Source organism: Ovis canadensis, chromosome 2 (assembly GCF_042477335.2).
Source record: "Ovis canadensis isolate MfBH-ARS-UI-01 breed Bighorn chromosome 2, ARS-UI_OviCan_v2, whole genome shotgun sequence".
NCBI classification, from domain to species: Eukaryota; Metazoa; Chordata; class Mammalia; order Artiodactyla; family Bovidae; genus Ovis; species Ovis canadensis.
In genome coordinates, this window is record NC_091246.1 from 245,170,797 (window position 1) to 245,191,676 (window position 20,880).

Below are 20,880 nucleotides of genomic sequence, written 5' to 3' on the forward strand. Positions count from 1 at the left end.
GGCAGAGAGAACACAAATCATGTCCTGTCTCTGAGCCTGTTTTTCCTTGTTTATTCATTTATTTAATGAACATTAATGGGGCACCTGCTATGTATCAGCCTATAACCCAGTTTCAATAATATTAATAACAACCATCAGTGGGACTGTGTAAGGATGGGAGGCGATATACAAATAGCACCCAGCATGACTTGGGGTTGGGGTGGGCAGCAGGTGCCCACCAGATGGTATCGGTGGTCATTCCCAATATGGTGACAAGGATCTGGGAAGAATTCCTAGTGGAGATGACATGAGAGCTGGACCTTCATGCATAGCGGGGAGCTTCACAGGGAGAGATGAGGAGGGGTTTCCAGATGAGCTAAGGTACAAAAGTAGAAAGACCCTACGTGAGTGCAGAAGTCTGAAGAGATGGCTGCAGAGTCTTGATGGCCAGGATCAGAAGTTGGACTCCATCCTGGTTGGACCGGGCAGGAATAATGCCCATTCTCTCAAAGGTGAAGGAGGAAAAGCCCCCACCTTCTGCTGGTTCCAGCCTGGGTGGGGTATCCCTGGGGAAAGACAATGGAGGAAGTCTTGCTTCAGGTCCTCCCACCAGCCTGGAATCTTTTCTCAGGGCCCCAGCAAGATGGGGCCTCTGTGGACCCCACCTTCCCCTTTCCTCTTCTTGTTTGGGGAGCCTGCCTCTCTGAGGACCCAGGACTACCCCAGTTGCCCAGATAGGGGCCCAGGGTACCCTCCCCACTCACCCACTCACCATCCCATCCTCATCCTCTCCCTAGGTATCCTTCTCCCACCCAGGCTCACTAGCCTCAAGGAGCAGGGTGGGAGTTTGATAATCTGGGCTCTACACACACACACACACACACACACACACACACAGAGACACACACACACACACTGTATGCAAATAGATGCAAATGATGAAAAACCTGACAGCTAGAATCTGGGGGATGGAAAGAAAAGCGCAGAGGGATCTGGAAGAGACATACCCACTACCCCCATGCCCATCCTGTGCCCACCTGGCCCTGTATCTCCCTGCAGAACCCAGGAAACTGGAAGCCAGTAAAGCTGTCCTCTTGCCCAGTTGTCCTGGAACCCCAGGAAGTCCTGGGGAGAAGGGAGCACCAGGTCCTCAAGGTAAGAGATGCCAGAGATCTGGCAGGGGCCTGCGGAGGCACCAATTACAGTCTGTGCTAAGAGACCATGGCAAAGGGGCAAGGAAACTTTGTGTGCCAGGCTCCAGGCTGGATGCCCAGCATCCTAAGACTGACCCTGTGGGGTAGGTAGTATCATCCCCATCTCGCTGGGCTGTGGGGGAAGGGAGGTTCAGAGAGGATCAGTCATTCACCCATGTACACAGAGCCAGGAGCCACGAAAGGCTGCAGCTGGGATCTGACTTGACTGCTTTCTGGCCCCTGACATAGGGCAGGGTGTAAGGCATCTCTCTGGTTTCTGGGATGTCAGGGCAGCCTGGACCACTGGGCAAGATGGGTCCCAAGGGTGAGCCTGGGGACTGTGTGGAGCTAGAGGTCTCTTCTTTCTTTGCTCTGTCCCTGGACCAGAGAGGGGGCTGCTTGGCTGCTGCTCAGGAATTGGCTGTGATTGACCTCTTGTAGAGGGGGTAGAAAGCTGGTGGCACTAGTGGTAAAGAACCTATCTTCCATTGCAGGAGACATAAGAGATGCACGTTCGATCCCTGGATCGGGAAGATCCCCTGGAGGACAACCCACCCCAGTATTCTTGACTGGAGAATCCCATGGACAGAAGAGCCTGGCAGGCTACAATCCACAGGGTCACAAAGAGTCAGACACGACTGAAGTGACTTAGCACACGTGCAGTGGGGGTGGAAAGCTGGGAGGAGTGGTGAGAATCGGGAGAAGGGCCTGGGCACCCTCCCCTCTGGTGGTTCGTGAGCCTTCCATTGGGAGTACTCAGACTTCAGAGTCAACATTCATCTTTTCTTGGGGCTGGAGATTCAGTGAACTTGCTGTGGGGACAGGAAGGTTGAGGCCATCTTTGCTGGAGCCCAGGCACCTAGAATCAGATGGTGCTGGGGTGTTGTTGGGTCAGCAGGAGTGGCCCAGTCCCACCCCCGGAGCCCCTCTTCAGGGGTCCAAAGGAATTGAGAGGACTCCTGGAGTCCAGCACGTGGCCTCTTCCATTGCCTGGGCTGGGGCTTGGGAAATAACTTAGGGGCCCCCATCAGCTCATCTCCTCTTCCCCAGGCCCTGGGAGCTGCCAGGAGCTGCTGAGCCGGAAGACCACTTTGAGTGACTGGTACCATCTGTGCCTGCCTGAGGGCTGAGCCCTCCCAGTCTTTTGTGACAGTTCAGTTCAGTGGCTCAGTCGTGGCTGACTCCTTGCGGCCCCATGGACTGCAGCACACCAGGCCTCCCTGTCCATCACCAACTCCCCGAGTTTACTCAAACTCACGTCCATTGAATTAGTGTTGTCATCCAACCATCTCATCCTCTGTTGCCCCCTTCTCCTCTCGCCTTCAATCTTTCCCAGCATCAGGGTCTTTTCAAATGAGTCAGTTCTTTGCATCAGGTGGCCAAAGTATTGGAGTTTCAGCTTCAGCATCAGTCATTCCAATAAATATTCAGGACTGATTTCCTTTAGGATGGACTGGTTGGATCTCCTTGCAGTCCAAGGGACTCTCAAGAGTCTTCTCCAACACCACAGTTTAAAAGCATCAATTCTTTGGCGCTCAGCTTTCTTTATAGTCCAACTCTCACATCCATACCTGACTACTGGAAAAACCAGAGCTTTGATTAGATGGACCTTTGTTGGCAAACCAATGTCTCTGCTTTTTAATACGCTATCTAGATTGGTCATAGCTTTTCTTCCAAGGGGCAAGCGTCTTTTAATTTTGTCTTTTGTGACAAGGACACCGCAGAGGGTGGCTGGCTGGTGAAGGAGTGTCAGGGAGAGAAAGGACTGGAACAAGTCAGACCCAGTGGGCACTTCTTCCCCTTGGCCCCTAGGCGGAGCCAGAGCCCACTGGAGCCAGGACATCCCGTTGGTGAGTATCACTAACAAATGCTTACTGAGCTCCCAGAGGGCCTGAAGAAGTCTGAGAAGGCTTCACAGAGGAGATGCCATTTGAAAGGGCCCTGAAGGCTGTGTAGAAGTTCTCAAGATAGGTGAGGTGCCTATAGGAAGGGCCTTCCAGGTAGAGGGAAAGACAAATGCAGGGAGGCCGGAGAGCAGGAGGGGGTCGGGGAGACCGGACGAGTGAGCTGAGAGCAGGTGGAGTGCTTGATTGAGGTCTACTGGTGTGGGTCAAGCATGGAGAAGGCCCAGACTGCAGAGACCCGTTCACAAAGGGCACTGAGTGACTGACTCAGTGGGAGTGGGGAGCCTTGGAAGAGTTTCAAGCAGAGGAGGGACCAGGTCAGACATGTTTTTGAAAGAAGACTCAGGCTACACTGTGGAGAATGCATTGAATGGGGACCAGAGTGCAGGTAGGGACACAGTTTAGGATGACTGCAGGGGTCTGGGCAGGAGAAGAGGGTGGGCAGCGGCAGGAACAAAGGTAGAGGCTCTTAGACTGAAAGATATTTAGGAGAGAAACTCTACAGGACCTGGGGACTGCTTGGCATGAAGAGGAAACTGGGGTTGAGAGGGAGTATCAGGGTAAGACTGAATGGACCTCTGCTCTAATACCTTGGTTCTTATCGTAAATGAAAGCAGGGTTATTTTGAATCCTACTCCCAACTGGGCTGACCATCTCTTGAAGGCAGGGACAACGGTTCTATTTCAGTCCATCCAGGGACTGTGGTGTGAAGTTGAGAGTCAGTAAAAGGTGTGTAGAGTTGACTGGTATATTCACAGGCAAGGCTCACTTGGACTCACACTTTATCAACAAGCCCTCAAACCAAAGAGGGGGGCGTCTGTCCGCCTACCCCTCGCAGCGCCTCTGCCCCTTGCATCTCCTCATCCCAGGCTCAGCCTGGAGTGATGACTCCCATTGTCACCTTCTCTGCCTCCCTAGGTCTTCCAGGGGTGACGGGATGATCCCGTGGATTCCTTCTGCTCTTGGTCTTCCTACACAGCAGGTGTGGGGAGCCAGGAGTCTGAATTCTGGCTGGGGAATGAGAATTTGCACCAGCTTACTCTCCAGGGTAGGTTTCTCAGTAGGGTCCAGGGAGTCTGAGGGGCCTTTCCCTGGCATTCTGATTCCCACCTGGGATCTGAGGATTCCTCCGTCTCTGACTCCCTGTCCCCTCCCCCAGGCACCCAGGAGCTGTGGGTGGAGCCGGAGGACTTTAGGCAACCACACCTTTGTTCCCTGTAGGTCCTTCCTCCTCCTAGTGGAGGCAGACCATCACCAGCTGTTGCTGGGCAGGTTCTCAGAGGGCAGGGCAGGTGAGCAAGCCTACAGTAGGGCCCTGGAGCAAGCCAAGAAGTCTAGGGAGGCTGGATTTTTCCCCAGAGCTGCCATGGCCTCCACGGATGACCCAGGACAACTCCTTCCCCTGCTGCGGATCTGTTTTCTCATTGGAAAAAATGGCAGTGATGAGACAGGGTGGTGTAGGAGTGAACAAGTTAGGCTCTGGAGGCAATCGATCCTGAGTTTAAAATCCAGCTCTGTCGTTTACTAACTGTGTGACCTTGGGCAAGTCCCTTCTGGGTCAGAGCCTCAGTTTCCTCTCCTGTAAAATGGGTAAGGAGGCAGGGAGGGAGGATGTGAAAGCCAGCTGAGGCTCTGTTGAGTGTTATCATTATCTGCTTTGGAAGAGGAACCAAGAAAGTCTTTTTTTTTTTTTTTTCCAGAGAAATACCAACAGTTGAGAAGAAATTTGAAAGAGGGAAGTGGTTACAAGGAGTGCCTCAGTGGAGCCCCCTTTCCTGCCTAAGCGTCTGAGAAGTCCCTCCTAGCTCCCCCAGGCACAGTAGCTCAGGCTGCAGCTGGGAGCTGCGAGGAGACAAATGAGCAAGAGGGAAGCCGGAGATTCTAGGAGGGGACCAGGCAAAGGGAGGCGTCAGTGGCTTTGGAGCCACAGTCCTGAGCTCAAGTCCCAATGCCTCTGTGATTAGCTGCCTGGGCCAACGCCCTGGTTCCATGACACTGCTGTTTTTTTTCCCAAGGGGCCTGAAAACACCCACCTCACAGTTGCCCCCAGGCTCCTGTGATATCATCTCTTCAAGGGTGCCAGGCATGGTGCCAGCACCGAGGCACCTCCCACCCTCTTCCTGCCAGGGGCCTCCCAGAGCTTCCACACCGGGAAACCCTTTCCCACCGACCATGATACAAGTGGGAGAAACTGCACAGTGAGTCTCCCCGGAGCCTGGTGGCACGGATCCTGCTATCAGACCAATCTCAACGGGCGCTACTTGATGTTCAAAGCCCCTGCCCATAATTATAGCATTGAAAGGGCCTCACGCCAAGGCGTGGGCCACCCTTACCACAGCGATTAAATGGTGCTTCACTAGGGCACCCTGGTAGCCAGCACCCTTATCTCTATCACACAGCTTCCGGACTCTCGGCAGTTGTTCAGTTGCTTGGTCGTGTTCGACTCTTCATGATCCCATGGACCGCAGCATGTCAGGCTTCCCTGACTTTCCTTGTCTCCCAGAGTTGGCTCAGACTCATGCCCATTGAGTCGATGATGCCATCCAACCATCTCATCCCTGCTCCTCTTACTTTTTATTAAAAAATAAAATCATTTTAACTCTTCCCCGACTGGCAGACCTCTTCCAATTGTTGGGAAAAACACAAGAGGGCAGAGGAAGGACACAAGTTTCAGTTCCATTCAAGGAAGATCTTCCTTCCAGTCAGGAAGATTGACAAGTTGACCTCAAAAGATAGTGAGGCTTCTGTTCCTAGAGGTTTGCAAGTCGAGGCCAGAGGCACTTGGAGTGGCAGGCTTGGAAGCAGGCTTGGAAGTGGCAGGCTTCAAGCATCCTTTGACAACATTCTTGGGTCCCTTGGGTCCTACAAGTAGATGGTTTCATGGTGGAAATTGCACTGCCACCTCACCCTGGTATCCCCTGCCTGTCCCTTCAAAGTTGTCTGTTTTCCAGGCTCTGTTGTCACATTTTCATCCTTTGCTACTTCCTGCCTGTTCCATTAGTGGTTAGTTTGAACTCAGTTAAAACAAGGCATTTTTCTCCCATGGGGCAATAGGGCAGTGAAACAGCAGTTCCTGAACTGGCATTTATTAAGCAGTTAGATAATTTGCCAGAGTCACATTCAAGAAAGTGTTAGAACAATAAGTTAAGAGTCTGATCTCTGAGTCTGACAGGGAGTCCTGGCCTTGCATCCTGCTTTGTTGTGTAGCTGAGTGATCTTGGACAAGTTACTCAACCTCAGAGTCCCCAGTTCCTGATTTCAGAGTCCACTGAAGTTTATGCCAGGCTGTGGCCTCACTAATTCCCACTAGAAGGTTAGGGATTCTTGGGAATTGGAGCTGGGAAGCCATTGTAACCCAAGGGCTGGGGTTCCTGGGGTTCTCCAGGGAGATGGAGAAACGTTTGCACGAAGATTCTTCTCAGATATTTCATGGTCATGTCCAGGTTGGAGGTCAGGGGTCAGAAGGGCTCCAAAGCAGATTGAGTTCCGGGGAAAGCAGCCCCCTGGCAAAAAAGGCAAAGGACCCAGCTCTGATGCCAAGTCCCATGCTCCTGACAGGCTGGGGAGCAGGCTTCCCCAGTCCAGTCCCTCCCAGCCTGCCCAGCAAGGACGCAGAGAGACGGGCTCTCTCCGCCGTGTTTGTTCTACACACCCTGACATCTCTGAAGATCCTTTCTTCCAACAGATCCCCGCAGGGCAGAGCCTGCAATGCACTTGGGTCTTAGCTCTGGCCTGGGCACCCATCTCACGACTGCCTGCTCTGAGCAGTCCACAGTGGTTGGCTGCCCAGGGGCACAGGCTGTTCCGGAAGTGGCCTGTCTCAGAGGTTCTGGCGGGAGAGGAGGGAGGGAAGAGGCCGTGTCCCGGGCCGCTAGGGAGCGGTGCTGCCCCAAGGCCGAGGGTGGAGCTTTCCCGGTCGGCCGGGAAAGGGCTGGGCCCAGCCTACATGTGGGGGCAGGAGAGAGCGACAGCCGGCGTTCTGCGGCGGATCTTGGGTGGTGGGCACTGCTGGCCCGATGCCTGGGACCTTCCACGTGACTCTGAACCGCGGATCACTGGATGCCCAAGATTCCCAGGACCCAATCCCCGAAGTCAGATCTTCAGGACCTTGCAAGTCAGAGGCCGGATTTTCGCCCTGCACACCAGATTCCCAAACGGGATCTCTGGCCGGACTCCTGACCTCCAGATCCCGCAGGAAATTCTCGATCCCAGGATCTGTTGTTCCCGGCTCCCGTCCAGCCCCGGGGGCCCAAAGCCGGGCGCCCGACACCTGAGCGCCCCCGTATGGCGGGGCCGAGCCCGCGGTCCGGAGCCCTGGAGCGCGCCGGCAGCTGCTGGCAGGACCCGCTGGCCGAGGCGCTGAGCCGGGGCCGGCCGCTCGCTGTGTCCCCCGGTCGGGGCTGTGCGCGAAGCCGGCCGCTCAGCGTGGTCTACGTGCTGACCCGGGAGCCGCTGCCGGAGGTAGAACCCGAGACGGGAGCCGAGGCGGAGCCGCTGCCTCTGCGCTGCCTGCGTGAGGCCTGCGCACAGCTCCCCGGACCGCGGCCGCGACCTCAGTTGCGCAGCCTGCCTTTTGGAACCCTGGCACTGGGAGACACCACAGCTCTCGATTCCTTTTACAACGCGGGTGAGCAAGCCCGGGGGGGCGGGACGCTGGGTGGGGCTTAGAGTCTGGGGGCGGGGCCGAGGGGCGGGGCTCAGCGACTCCCGGGAGACCCCCGAGGTGCGGAGTCGTGGGGGGCATAAAGTGAACTAAAGCAGAGGGGCTCGAGGAGGGACCCGTGATAAAAGCGGTGTTTAGGGGATGTGGAGCGTGCCCAGACTCGGGCAGAGACCGCGGATCCAGGTCTGGCTCGGGGTTCAGAGTGGGAGCTTAGGCACTCTGAAGTTGGCACTGTGCCTAGGGAGTGGGTCTAGAATTAGGGAGAGGCTGGGAGCAGGGCAGGGTGTGGTATCTCAGGAATGGGATCGGAGAACTCAGCCTCAGGATGATCTTTCACGGAGCTCATGACGGAGGATCCTGGAGGTGGAACTTGGACTGGGGAAAGGGGCCCTAACACGTGGGGCTAGAGTTCAGGGGTCCTAGCATACTACTTCCGGAGATCCGGCTGCAAAGGGAAGCGAAGGGCACCAACGGCGCTGGATTCTAGAGGAAGGAGCTTGGTTTATGAGGCCCCAATAGTTCTGAGAAAAGTGAAAACTGTGGTGCTGGGAAAGACCGTCCCCTGGACGGCAAGGAGATCAAACAAATCAATCCTAAAAGAAATCAACCTTGAATATTCATGGGACGACCCCTCCACCCCGGTCGCTGATGCTAATGCTGAAGCTGCCACCTGATGCGAAGACCCGACCCATTTGGAAAACACTCTGATGCTGCGAAAGATTGAAGGCAAAAGGAGAAGGCAGGCAGAGGATGAGATGGCTGGATAGCAACACTGACTCAATGTATATGAATTTGAGCAAACTCCGGGAGACAGAAAAGGACCGGAGCCTGAACGTTCTGCAGTCCACGGGGTAGCAAAGAGCCGGACACAACGGACCGACTGAACAAGCAGCTCAGGGAGAATCTGCAGAGCTGGGGCGGAAACTGGAGGCGGAGAAGGGTCGTCCGGGGGCGGGGCCAGAAAGCGGCTATTCCCGAGGGGGATCACCCCGCCCTCTCGCCAGCCCGGATGCCCCGCCCCGATACTAATTTGTTTATCCAAGAGTTCAGGAATCCTACTTGCAGGATGTCCATAAAACGTCAGTCTAACAATGAAGGCTGGACTTCCCCGGTGGTCCAGTGGTTAAGAATCCACCTGCGGGGCGTTCAGTCGGTCCGACTTTTTGGGACCCCATGGACTGTAGCCCGCCAGGCTCCTCTGTCTACGCGATTTCCCAGGCAAGAATACTGGAGAAGGTTGCCATTTCCTACCCCAGGGAATCTTCCTGACCCAGGGACGGAACCCACGTCTCTGGCGTCTCCTGCATTGGCAGGTGGATTCTTTACCACACTGCTGCCACCTGGGAAACAGGGGACATGGGTTCAGTCCTTGGTCCGGGGAAGATTCCACCACCTGTGGCGGGGCAACTAAGCCTGTGTGCCACAACTACTGAGCCCGTGTCAGCCTGCAAGCAGCAACAAAGACCCATCACAGCCAAAAATAAAGAGATAAAAATGAAGGCTGACTCGACCTTGAGGTCACAAACACACAATCATAGATGGACTCACAAATCGTGTATATCTTGCTTCACAAAGGCTGTCGCAGACACTGTCCCACACAGAGATACAGACAGCAAGCGACACACTCACAGAGGCACAGTGTTGTACACACACAAGGCAAGTATGTATATACATGTGTATATACCTAGTACACTGCTGGTGCCAGCCCCTTTCAAGAGACTGTGTTGAGGACCCAGGGAAGGGCATGTCTCTCTTTGCACAACTCTTGCCTCTCAAATGGCCCACAACAGGCTCCAGGTTTGGTGCACAGCTTCCCCTTCTCTGTGCCCAGTGCCCGTAGGCGCTGAACAGTGGGATACAAGCAGTGGGGCCTGGGGAGCTCCAACCCTCTCCTTGCAATCAGTTCAGTTCAGTTCAGTCACTCAGTCGTGTCCGACTCTTTGCAACCCCATGAATCGCAACAAGCCAGGCCTCCCTGTCCATCACCATCTCCCGGAGTTACTCAGACTCACGTCCATCGAGTCCGTGATGCCATCCAGCCATCTCATCCTCGGTCGTCCCCTTCTTCTCCTGCCCCCAATCTCTCCCAGCATCAGAGTCTTTTCCAATGAGTCAACTCTTCGCATGAGGTGGCCAAAGTACTGGAGCTTCAGCTTTAGCATCATTCCTTCCAAAGAAATCCCAGGGTTGATCTCCTTCAGAATGGACTGGTTGGATCTCCCTGCAGTCCAAGGGACTCTCAAGAGTCTTCTCCAACACCACAGTTCAAAAGCATCAATTCTTCGGCACTCAGCCTTCTTCACAGTCCAACTCTCACATCCATACATGACCACAGGAAAAACCATAGCCATGACTAGACAGACCTTAGTCGGCAATGTCTCTGCTTTTGAATATACTATCTAGGTTGGTCATAATACCATAGGCATAATTTCTGTATGATCCAGAGGGACCCTAAAAGGGGGAAACTGAGGCCTAGAGCAAAACTGGACTCTGAGGAGTTATATAGGAAGGCAGACCCAGCCAGGATGGATCCCCAGGCTTCTTCCCCACAAGCTGGGTTTGGGACTTGAGGTTTGGGGCTCGGGGCTCAGGGCTTGGGGCTCCAGGCTCTGGGTGCCAGGCTTGGGGTTCAGGCTGAGCTCAGGGCCTCTACCTGTGTGTCCACAGACATGGTGGTGCTTGAGGTGAGCAGCTCCCTGGCACAGCCCTCCCTGTTCTACCACCTGGGTGTGAGGGAGAGCTTCAGCATGACCAACAACGTGCTCCTTTGCTCTCAGGCTGACCTCCCTGACCTGCAGGCCCTGCGGGTAGGTGGCCAGGGGGCAGGTGGGGACCAGCCCAGGGCGGGGGTGGCCCTACCCAGAGCACCAGTATCTGAATGTCTGTCTCTTGCAGGAGGACATTTTCCAGAAGAACTCGGTGAGCCTAATCCACCCCTCCTCCGCGGTTTCCCTTTGACCTCCACCATTATAACCTCTGCTCTCCACCATGTTTCCAGGCCTCCTCATTCACCTCTGACCTCCCTAGTGCCCCCCTGACCTCCCTAGTGCCCCCATGACATCCATGTGACCTTTGGCCCCCTATTGCCTCCCTTCATGAAGTGGGCCCCTTCCCAGCTATTCTAATCCCCACGGGGGTGGACCTCTGACCCCTCCACTGCCCCTCTCTAATCTAGTCCTGACCTCTGACCTCCTCTGATTCCTGGCTTCTCTCTCCCACCCTAGGATTGCATTGGCAGCTACACGCTGATCCCCTACGTGGTGACAGCCACCGGTCGGGTGCTGTGTGGCGATGCAGGCCTCCTGAGGGGCCTGGCTGATGGGCTGCTCCAGGCTGGGGTGGGCACAGAGGCTCTGCTCACACCCCTGGTGGGCCGGCTGGCCCGCCTGCTGGAGGCCACGCCCACGGACTCTTGGTAATGGGCCCCCCCAGAGCGGGAGTGCCAGGAGGAGCTGGCGAGGACAAGAGGGGCCTGGAGCTGAGGGGCAGACCCTGCCATTCTCTCTCTCTCCCCTTCCCTGGGTGTTAGTGGCTACTTCCGGGAGACCATTCGGCAGGACATCCGGAGGGCGCGGGAGCGGTTCAGCGGGCCGCAGCTGCGGCAGGAGCTGGCTCGCCTGCAGCGGAGACTGGACAGTGTGGAGCTGCTGAGCCCCGACATCATCATGAACCTGCTGCTTTCCTACCGGGATGTGCAGGTGTGCGGGGCTCGGAGAGGCAGGCCGGCCCGTCCAACAAGCCCCAGGCCAGTTTCCAGACCCACCAGAGGCTCTGAATGAATTATCTGACATCGCCAAGCCTCGGTTTCCTGGGAGAAAAACAGGGAAGGCTGGGCACCCACTGGGGTCTCTACGAACAGTGCAGTGTCTGCACTTCCTGGAGGAAGTGTGCAGAGGATGGTGGGTGGGAATGGTGGGGGGTTGGGTGGGAGGAGACCCCCACCCCACTCCCCTGCTCAAGGTTTGCCTCAGGGTTCATGGGCCGATGGGACCTACCGGAGGCCATGAGGCCAGTGCGTGCTGTTCCCTCCGGCAGGACTATTCAGCCATCATTGACCTGGTGGAGACCCTACAGGCCTTGCCCACCTGTGACGTGGCTGAGCAGCATAATGTGTGCTTCCACTACACCTTTGCCCTCAACCGGTGGGTTGGCAGAACAAGGCTCAGGTCATGGCCACGTGGGGACATGGGTCTCTGCCGTGCAAAGTCCCTGCGGTCTGCAATCACGGCTGTTCAGGGAATTTGCCGACCAGGATCACGCTGGTGTCAAATCGTCCCTATGATTCTGTTTCTGCTGCCCAGGGTGGGGTGGGGTGGTGGTGCTGACCTTGGAGTGGTCACAGCCGTCTAAGGCCACGGCTCCGAAGTCCCTGCGGTCACTTCCGTCTGGGATTCCCACCTCTCGAAGGTCAGCTGACCAGAGACACTGCTCTTCTGGGTTCATGATGGTCAGGCCCTTGGAAAGGTCCCTGCTGTTCAGGGTCTTGGGGTTGGTGGACAGAGAGTGGTCCCCAGCCTATCTTCCCCTTCCCCCAGGAGGAACAGGCCTGGGGACCGGGAGAAGGCACTGGCCGTGCTGCTGCCACTGGTACAGGTAGAGGGCCCCGTGGCACCTGATCTGTACTGCATGTGTGGCCGTATCTACAAGGACATGTTCTTCAGCTCTGGCTTCCAGGATGCTGGGCATCGGGAGCAGGCATATCACTGGTAAGGGTGATATGCCTGTGAAACAGGTGAACAGTGAGCTGAGCTAGTGGGCTGAGGGATGGGGCTATGGGCATTAGTCCAGCCCTGCATCGCCCCCACCCTCACCCCAGGTATCGCAAGGCTTTTGACATAGAGCCCAGCCTTCACTCGGGCATCAATGCCGCTGTGCTCCTCATTGCCGACGGGCAGCGCTTTGAGGACTCTGAGGAGCTCCGGCTCATAGGTGAGCCCCAATCCTGCACCCCTATCCCTTACCCACAGGTGCCCTGAGGGGCCTGGGAAGAGGGCAGGGAGAGAGGACACTGGGCTAGAGCTGGGGCTGACCCATCCTGTTTGGGACCTGTTCTGCCTGAACCCACACCTGGGTCCTCATGCCTAACCTGGACCCTCATGAGCCCCTGAGGCCACAACTGTTCCTAAGCTCACACCTGTGCTCCTTACACACTGAATTCCACATACACTTGTTCCCACACCCTCACCTGTGCCTGAGCTTCTACTCCCACCTGAGATCTGGCCACACCTCAGTTTTCACCCATTTCTATCTTCCTGCCCATGTGACTTTGGTGGCCTACACCTGGGCTTTGCCGAAATTCGCAACCACATTCATTACAACCCAGGCCCCTCTCTCCCAGGCATGAAGCTGGGCTGCCTGCTGGCCCGAAAAGGCTGCGTGGAGAAGATGCAGTATTACTGGGATGTTGGCTTCTACCTGGGAGCTCAGATCCTCGCCAATGACCTCACTCAGGTGGCACTGGCCGCAGAGCAGCTGTACAAGCTCAATGCCCCCATATGGTAAGCGGCCCCCTCTGGGGTCCTGGGCTGGCCTGGGCTATCAGCTTCTGCACATATATCCCCTGGCATCTAGTCTGAACCCCTTCCAAACCAGTACCCATGGCACCCAATGGCCTGATTCTGGCTGCATCCAAGCCAGTCTAGTCTCCCTGACAGTGCCAGTCGGTGCCTGGGCTGAAGACATGCCTGTTGTCTGCAGGTACCTGGTGTCCGTGATGGAAACCTTCCTGCTGTATCAGCACTTCAGACCCACACTAGAGCTTCCTGGAGAAGCCCCCCACGGTGCCCACTTCTGGCTCCACTTCTTGCTACAGTCCTGCCAGCCACTCAAGACGGCTTGTCCCCAAGGGGACCAGTGCTTGGTGAGGCCAGTGGGGTATGGGACCCGGGAGAGGTGCCAGCCCCTTCTGACCAACCCCTCTCCCCGGTCGTCTGAAGGTGCTGGTCCTGGAGATGAATAAGGTGCTGCTGCCCGCCAGGCTGGAGGTTCAGGGTACAAACCCGGTGAACGCGGTGACCCTGAGCCTGCTGGAGACAGAGAAGCAGGTGAAGTCGCCGGTGAGCCACCCCCACTGACATCTATGCACCTCTTCTGTCCGGCCTTTCCCCCATCCCTAGACCCCTCTCCCTGTCCCCAGCACCCCTCTGGGACCCCTGTCTTCTCACAGGACGTTCCCTCCAGCTGGACCTTCCCGGTGGCCTCCATCAGCGGCGTCAGGTAAGAGGGGGCCCTTTGGAAGGTGAAGGGGGCAGGCGGCGCGGCTGGGAGGCCGGCTCACCCGGGTTCTTCATCCCTTCCAGCGTCTCGAAGCGGGACGAGCGCTGCTGCTTCCTCTACGCGCCGCCTCCGGCTCAGGACTTCCAGCTGTGCTTCCCCAGCGCCGGGCACTGTCAGTGGTGCGCGCAGCCCCGCGGGGTCGGGGTGCTCCGAGAGCCAGGAGGCGCGGGGCATCGAGGGAGAGGAAGGGACTATGTTCCCTGGGTGCTCTAGGCAGAGAGGGGAACAGTTTCTGCCCCAGGTTGCCTCTCCCGTAAGTCTTGATCTCCGCCCTCAGGTTCTGCGGCATGATCCAGGCCTTGGTGAAGAGTCCGGACTCCGGGACGCCCGCAGAGGAGACGGGGGGCGTTGGGGAGGTGTTGGAGGTGAGGAGCGGGTGCTGGGAGCTTGAGGAGGGGGGTGGGCCGAGGGCCCCGCTGAACCCCCTCATGTCACCCGCCCTCGCAGTTTGATTACGAGTACACGGAGTCGGGTGAGCGGCTGGTGCTGGGCAAGGGCACGTACGGGGTGGTGTACGCTGGTCGCGATCGGCACACTCGCGTGCGCATCGCCATCAAGGAGATCCCTGAGCGGGACAGCAGGTTTGGGGGCGGCGGGGCCCAGGGCGCCAGGGAACAAGTGGGCGGGTCACATGGGCGGGACCGGAAGTTGAGAGGCTCCTGTGGGCCCGACTGTAGGCCGGGGCGACGCAAAGGCCCACATGGGCGGGACTGAGTGCCTGAGCTCAGAGAAGCGAGAGTTCGAGCCCCCGGGGCCCAGCCAGGCCTGTGCGCAGAACCGCAGGGACCCAGCGGGGGGGATAGGGTCCGGAGGGGCGTGTGGGCTGGGTGATGAATTGAGGAAGGAGGAGGCGGGGGTCTGGTGGGGTGAGGGGGGGAAATCTATAGGCCTGTCCTGTTGGCACTGGAGTAGGGTAAGCACCCCTGCCCCAAGCAGGCCTGTTAGTCACTCCCTACCGGCCCCCAGGTTCTCTCAGCCGCTGCACGAAGAGATCGCTCTGCACAAACGCCTACGCCACAAGAACATCGTGCGCTATCTGGGCTCCGTCAGCCAGGGCGGCTACCTCAAGATTTTCATGGAGGAAGTGCCTGGAGGTATCTGCCCTGCGTGGGAGGCAAATGGAACTGGAGTTGTGGGGCCTGGGGATGGAGCCAAGCAAAGGGTGGAGAACCCTCCGGGGAAAATGACCCCTAGCCTGTGTGGGTGGCGCAGCCCAGAATTAGCTGAGGCAGTGCGATTGGGTGGTGGAAGCTGGGCCATGGCCTGGCCTTCAGGCAGACAGCCGTGGGCTGGACTAAATGGGTGCCAATTATGACCCTGGACTGCACCTTCCAGGCAGCCTGTCTTCCTTGCTGCGATCAGTGTGGGGACCCCTGCAGGACAACGAGAGCACCATCAGTTTCTACACCCGCCAGATCCTGCAGGGACTCAGCTATCTGCACGACAACCACATTGTGCATCGAGATATCAAGGTCAGCCTGTAGCTGGCTCACCTTGGTGGGGGGTGGGGCGGGTGAGAGGGAGGAGTAGAGAGGGCTCCAGACACAGGCTGGCAGTTTAAGTGGACAGACCCTTTGCAAAAGCTTGGGAAATTCACCAAGAAGTTTCCCTAGGGAAGGAAGGAAGTTCAGATCTGAAGCCAGCTTCCAGGATTTCCCTGATTCTTCCAGTGATTAAGAATCCACCTGCCAACGCAGGGGACATGGGTTCCACCCCTGGGTCAGGAAGATCCCACATGCTGTGGGGCAACTAAACCTGTGCCACAACTACTGAGTCCGTGCGCCCTAGAGCCCATGCTCTGCAACAAGAGAAGGCGCCGCAGGGAGAAGCCCATGCACCCCGTAACTAGAGAGTAGCCCCCACTCGACGGCAACTAGAGAAAACCTGCACGCAGCCGCAAAGACCAGCACAGCCAAAAATAAATCACTAAAGTGCAGCCAAGCTCCAGGGGGACATAAATGGGATGGCAGGGGGAGGGGGTTGAGAGAGGCAGGGTCAAGCTGGGAGTCTGGGGAGATGGGGTCTGGGATAGAGTCCAGTTTTGGCATCAGGAGCCCAGTCCAATGTCTGCTGAGCACAATGTCCACTCTGTTCAGGGGGACAACGTGCTGATCAACACCTTCAGCGGGTTGCTCAAGATTTCTGACTTTGGCACCTCCAAGCGACTAGCAGGCATCACACCCTGCACTGAGACCTTCACAGGTAATAGCCAGCACACCCTGCACTGAGGCCTTCACAGGGAACAGGGTGTGGGCTGGTGAATGAAGCTTGCTGATGTGGGGCAGAGAACTCTTGGGACATTCCAGGGAATGACGTTTCTCCTGGGCACGGAGTTAGAGTCTTAATGGGAGATGGAACCTGGGGCAGGTCACTGAGCCAGGCGGCAATGATACAATCTAGAACTGGAGCTTGGAGAGCTGATAACTGAACTGATTTCAGTCCCTGAAATGGAGCCCAAAAGTGTGGATGCGGACCAAAGTTCAGAGCGGATGATGCAGTCTGGGATAAATGATGGCACCTCCTGTGGGTGATGGAGGCCATGGATGTGATGGAGCCTGAGATGAGTGAGGAGAATAGGGATAGAGGTTTGATGACCAGGGTAGGTGATGGGATGTTTTGGATGATAGAGTTCAGGTTGAGAGCAGGTGGCCAGAGAATGATAAAGCCCCCTGCCACCCCCCCGGTGATACAGCCTAGATGAGCATTACTGCTACTGCTTCTGTCCCAGGGACCCTACAGTATATGGCCCCAGAAATCATTGACCAGGGCCCACGAGGGTATGGGAAGGCAGCAGACATCTGGTCACTGGGCTGCACAGTCATCGAGATGGCCACAGGTCGCCCACCCTTCCACGAGCTAGGGAGCCCGCAGGCTGCCATGTTTCAGGTGAGATCCTCAGGGCCTGGCTTATGAGGTGGGGTGGTGTTCAGAGTCCTGAACACCTCTAAATGTGTCCTTTGTTCCCCGTCCCTGCTCCCTTCCCAGGTGGGCATGTACAAGGTGCATCCGCCAATGCCCGGTTCTCTGTCAGCTGAGGCTCAAGCCTTCCTCCTCCGAACTTTTGAGCCCGACCCCCGCCTCCGAGCCAGTGCTCAAGCGCTGCTGGCAGACCCCTTCCTGCAGCCTGGGAAGAGGAGCCGCAGCCCGGGCTCCCCCAGACAAGCTCTAAGATCCTCAGGTACTAAGTGGGTGGAGGGAGTGAGCACTGTGTGGTGAGGGCAGCGGAGGTTTGGAGGGAGAGGGCTCAGGGGCCCCGGCCGACAGCCTTGTCCCTCCCTCAGAGGCGCCATCTGCTAGCCCCGCTCCTTCAGCGGACTCCACGTCCCAGTCCCAGACATTCCCGCGCCCTCAGGCACCCTCTCAGCACCCTCCCAGCCCCCCCAAGCGCTGCCTCAGTTATGGGGACACCAGCCAGCTCCGGTGAGCACCCAGGGTCCCAGGGTGGGTTCGCTTCATCTGGTTTTGTCCCGGGGGAAATCCCTCCAGCAAAAGCCCTTCTTGGGGACCCAGACACTTGGACCACGTGCAAAGTGGCATTAAGTTTATTGTGCCCTCTCAATGCTGAGTTCGTCTCTTTTATCCCTGTGAGGTGGGGGATAAAAGTAAAAGCCAGGATTCAGTCCCTGGGGTGGAGGTGGCTTGGATGGTATTGCTACTCATCCTCCATCGGCCACTCTTCACTGCACCCAGGGTGCCCGAGGAGCCTGGGGCTGACGAGCCCGCGTCCCCTGAGGAGAGTTCGGGGCTGAGCCTCTTGCATCAAGAGAGTAGGCGCCGGGCCACGCTGGCCACAGTACTGGAGCAGGAGCTGCCGGCCCTGGCGGAGAGCCTGCGCCTGGAGCAGGAACAGGTGGGCGGCTCGCCCCGGCGCCCCCTGCTGGTCGAGCCCCGACAGGACGCTTGCTTTTCCTGCTGACGGCCTAGCGCCCACCCAGCACATCCTCCCACCAGCATCTCTCCTGGCTCATCCGTATACTCGCTGAGGACCCTTCTCTTCCTTCCCAGGGTCCCCGTCTGGAGAGGAGTCACGTGGAACAGCTACTGCTCTGCCTCAGGGCGCACATCCACACTCCTAACCGTCGGCAGCTGGCCCAGGAGCTGCGGGGACTCCAAGGGCAGCTTCGGGCCCAGGGCCTTGAGCCCGAGCTTCTGCAAGGACCGCTCTTCGCCTTTCCAGATGAGGTGAGGGAGCCCTGTCACAGTAAGGACTACCCAACTTCCCAGGTGGTGCTTGGTGGTGCTTATGCAGAAGGCATAAGAGACTCGGGTTCGATCCCTGGGTTGGAAAGATCCCCCGGAGGAGGGCATGGCAACCCACTCCAGTATTCTTGCCTGGAGAATCCCACGGACAGAGGAGCCTGGTACGCTACAGTCCATGGGGTCACAAAGAGTCAGACACGGAATGAAACGACTTAGCACGCATGCACGCAGTAAGAGGTAGGGCGCTCCCAATACTTGGGCATGTGCAAGGACTTGATATCGCAAGATTCCGCGTATTCTGGGACGCCTGCCCAGTCCTAGCTGTTCTGACCTTCCTTTGATCCCAAGCCCGCCCACCCTACTTGCCTTTCTAGGCCTTTCCAACTTACACTCCACTCCTACTTGAGGCTCGGCCGTCTCAGCCGCGCCCTCCCTCCCTCTCCAGGTGAAGCAGGTCCTCCGCAGGCGCCAGATCCGCCCACACTGGATGTTCGTGCTGGACTCGCTGCTCAGCCGCGCTGTGAGGGCAGCCCTGGCCGTGCTGGCCCCAGGTGGGCGGAAGGGCGGGGCCTACCTGCCCGCCTGCGCGTGGGGACCTCTCCTTGTTATCCTTGGGGGCGTGGCGAACACCAGTAGGTCAGGTGGGGGCGTGGTCAGCGAGGCCCAGCCTAGACTCGGCGCCAAGAAGGGGGATGTGGCTAAATGGATACCTCCCAGGCTGACGCTGCCTGGCCGGTGCCCAGAGTCCCGCGTCTTTTGGCGATGTTGAGGTCCTAAAGGGGCATTCTTGCCCTGCCTGAGTTCAACCCCCCTCGGATTGGCAGAGGCGGAGAAGGAGGCGGTCCCACCGAAGTCGGAAGAGGCCAGTAACGCAGAGTCCGAGCCCAAGCAGCAGGCGACCCCAGCCGAGCGGAGCCCTCTCCTGGGGGAACCGGAGCAGGGCACCCCTTCTCTGATGGTGCAGCTGGGCCTCTTGCGAGCAGAGACCGATAGGTACAGCTCCGAGGACCTGCCCATAATCTCTGCACAAGCTTCACCCCTACTCCCACTCCATTCTGTGGGCTTCTGCCTTCCGACAGGCTTCGAGATGTTCTGGCTGAGAAGGAAAGGGAATGCCAGGCCTTGGTGCAACTAGCCCTCCAGCGGGTCAGTAGGGAGGCCAGGACCTGTGCCCTGGCTTCAGAGCCCCCAGGTGAGCAGGACCAGGCTGGCGAACATGAATGGTGGGTGGGAGCAGCTTCTTGGCCGAGGCACCCTTGGGCTCAACACATGACCTACCTCACAGTGGCTCTCACGGTGGACCAGGGCCTGGTGCAGTGGCTACAGGACCTGAATGTGGATTCAGGCACCATCCAGACGGTGAGCGGAAATGTGCTGGTTGCCCCTGACACCCACCAACCAAAGACTCCTCTTATGCCCATCTTTCAGCTCTTCTCCCTTTCTCCGTCTGATGCAGAGAATCTCAATACTGAATGAGCACTTTGTATGCCCCTGGTGGCTCAGATAGTAAAGAATCTGCCTGCAACACAGGAGACCCAGGTTCGATCCCTGAGTTGGGAAGATCCCCTGGAGAAGGGAATGGCTACCCACTCCAGTATTCTTGCCTGGAGAATTTCATGGACAGAGCAGCCTGGCGGGCTATAGTCCATGGGGTTGCAAAGAGTCAGACATGACTGAGTGCCTAACACTTTCACTTTACTTTTCCCCCCATCATACAGGTGAGAAAACTGAGGTGCAGAAAGGGCTGCCCTAGCATGTTGGTAGTATTGGGTTGGCCAAAAATTCATTCAGGTTTTTCTTACTTGAATGAACTTTCGGCCAGCCCAATAACCCAGAGCTAGTTCTTGGGTCTTTGGATGTCGCTTTCTCTGATTTTTACCTCTCCTTGTTTCTGTGTGGGGGTCTCTGTCCACAACCAGCTACTGAACCACAGCTTCACCCTCCATGCCCTGCTGACCTGTGCCACTAGAGATGACCTCATCTACACTCGTATTAGGTATGTCCTGGCCTTCGAAGGATAACCCACACACATGGCCTCACGCTGGCCAGATCCTGACACCACCCTACTCTGCTGTTACAAGCCTGCCTGGGTTCCTCCCTGAAAACTACAGGGACACCAGTGTCCTCTGGGGACAGAGGGGGCATCAGGCAGACAGTGGGTACCAGAGAGTGCCCAGGGCCTTCTTCTGACTGAGCCTCACTGAGCCTGGTACCCCCAGGGGAGGGATGACATGCCGTATCTGGAGAGCCATCTTGGCACAGCGAACAAGATCCACGCCAGTTACCCCTGGCCCCCAGGAGGCCGAATGAGGACATCCAAGGCAGGAGGCCAGATCCAAGGATGGATGAATGGAGGAAACACAAGAGGCTTCTGACATACCTGCCCCAGGACCCAGCAGCAACTGGAGGAGTCCAGGTGGGTGGGGGGCAGGGTAGGCGCCAGGCCTCTAGCCCCAGTGGGGAGAACCAATCACAGACGTGCCTCAAGCTCACGAGGGCCACCAGGCAAAGACTATTAAACAATACTTTTGTACCCCTGGGCCTTGGCAATGTCTGAAGTATTGAGAGGGGTCCTAGGACCAGCTCCCTGAGGTCTTTATGTCTTGAGTCTAAAATTCCTTCCTCTGGCCCCCTCCCCTTCACTTTCACCACCAACCCCCTCCCC

General features: G+C 57.4%; 2 protein-coding genes across 4 annotated transcripts; both read left to right on the forward strand.

The window, feature by feature from the left end:
• The first annotated feature begins 584 nt into the window (after positions 1–584).
• Positions 585–5,421, forward strand: FCN3 (ficolin 3). The gene is given in 10 exon segments (XM_069573786.1): positions 585–726; positions 1,046–1,134; positions 1,462–1,512; positions 1,971–2,000; positions 2,223–2,329; positions 2,887–2,910; positions 3,995–4,124; positions 4,236–4,269; positions 4,271–4,364; positions 5,152–5,421. Coding segments are annotated over 10 exon segments (933 nt in total). The 5' UTR covers positions 585–622.
• MAP3K6 (mitogen-activated protein kinase kinase kinase 6) lies at positions 4,763–20,755 on the forward strand. 3 transcript variants are annotated; one of them, XR_011254079.1, is made up of 30 exons: positions 4,763–7,703; positions 10,407–10,546; positions 10,635–10,658; positions 10,964–11,154; positions 11,269–11,437; positions 11,775–11,881; positions 12,275–12,445; positions 12,556–12,668; positions 13,078–13,237; positions 13,437–13,599; positions 13,676–13,795; positions 13,906–13,955; positions 14,039–14,134; positions 14,293–14,380; positions 14,463–14,596; positions 14,982–15,109; positions 15,351–15,487; positions 16,112–16,217; positions 16,744–16,901; positions 17,001–17,193; positions 17,297–17,435; positions 17,706–17,865; positions 18,021–18,197; positions 18,661–18,766; positions 19,040–19,208; positions 19,295–19,407; positions 19,501–19,574; positions 19,644–19,754; positions 20,135–20,211; positions 20,435–20,755. XR_011254079.1 is itself a non-coding variant. In XM_069574882.1 (29 exons), exons 1-29 carry the CDS (start codon positions 7,361–7,363, stop codon positions 20,523–20,525), a joined length of 3,897 nt encoding a protein of 1,298 aa, XP_069430983.1. In that variant the 5' UTR covers positions 4,763–7,360; the 3' UTR covers positions 20,526–20,755. The 3 variants fall into 3 exon arrangements, 1 of the variants encoding a protein (XP_069430983.1); XR_011254078.1 differs by having other exon boundaries at positions 19,672–19,754; XM_069574882.1 differs by lacking the exon at positions 19,644–19,754.
• Positions 20,756–20,880: the final 125 nt, after the last annotated feature.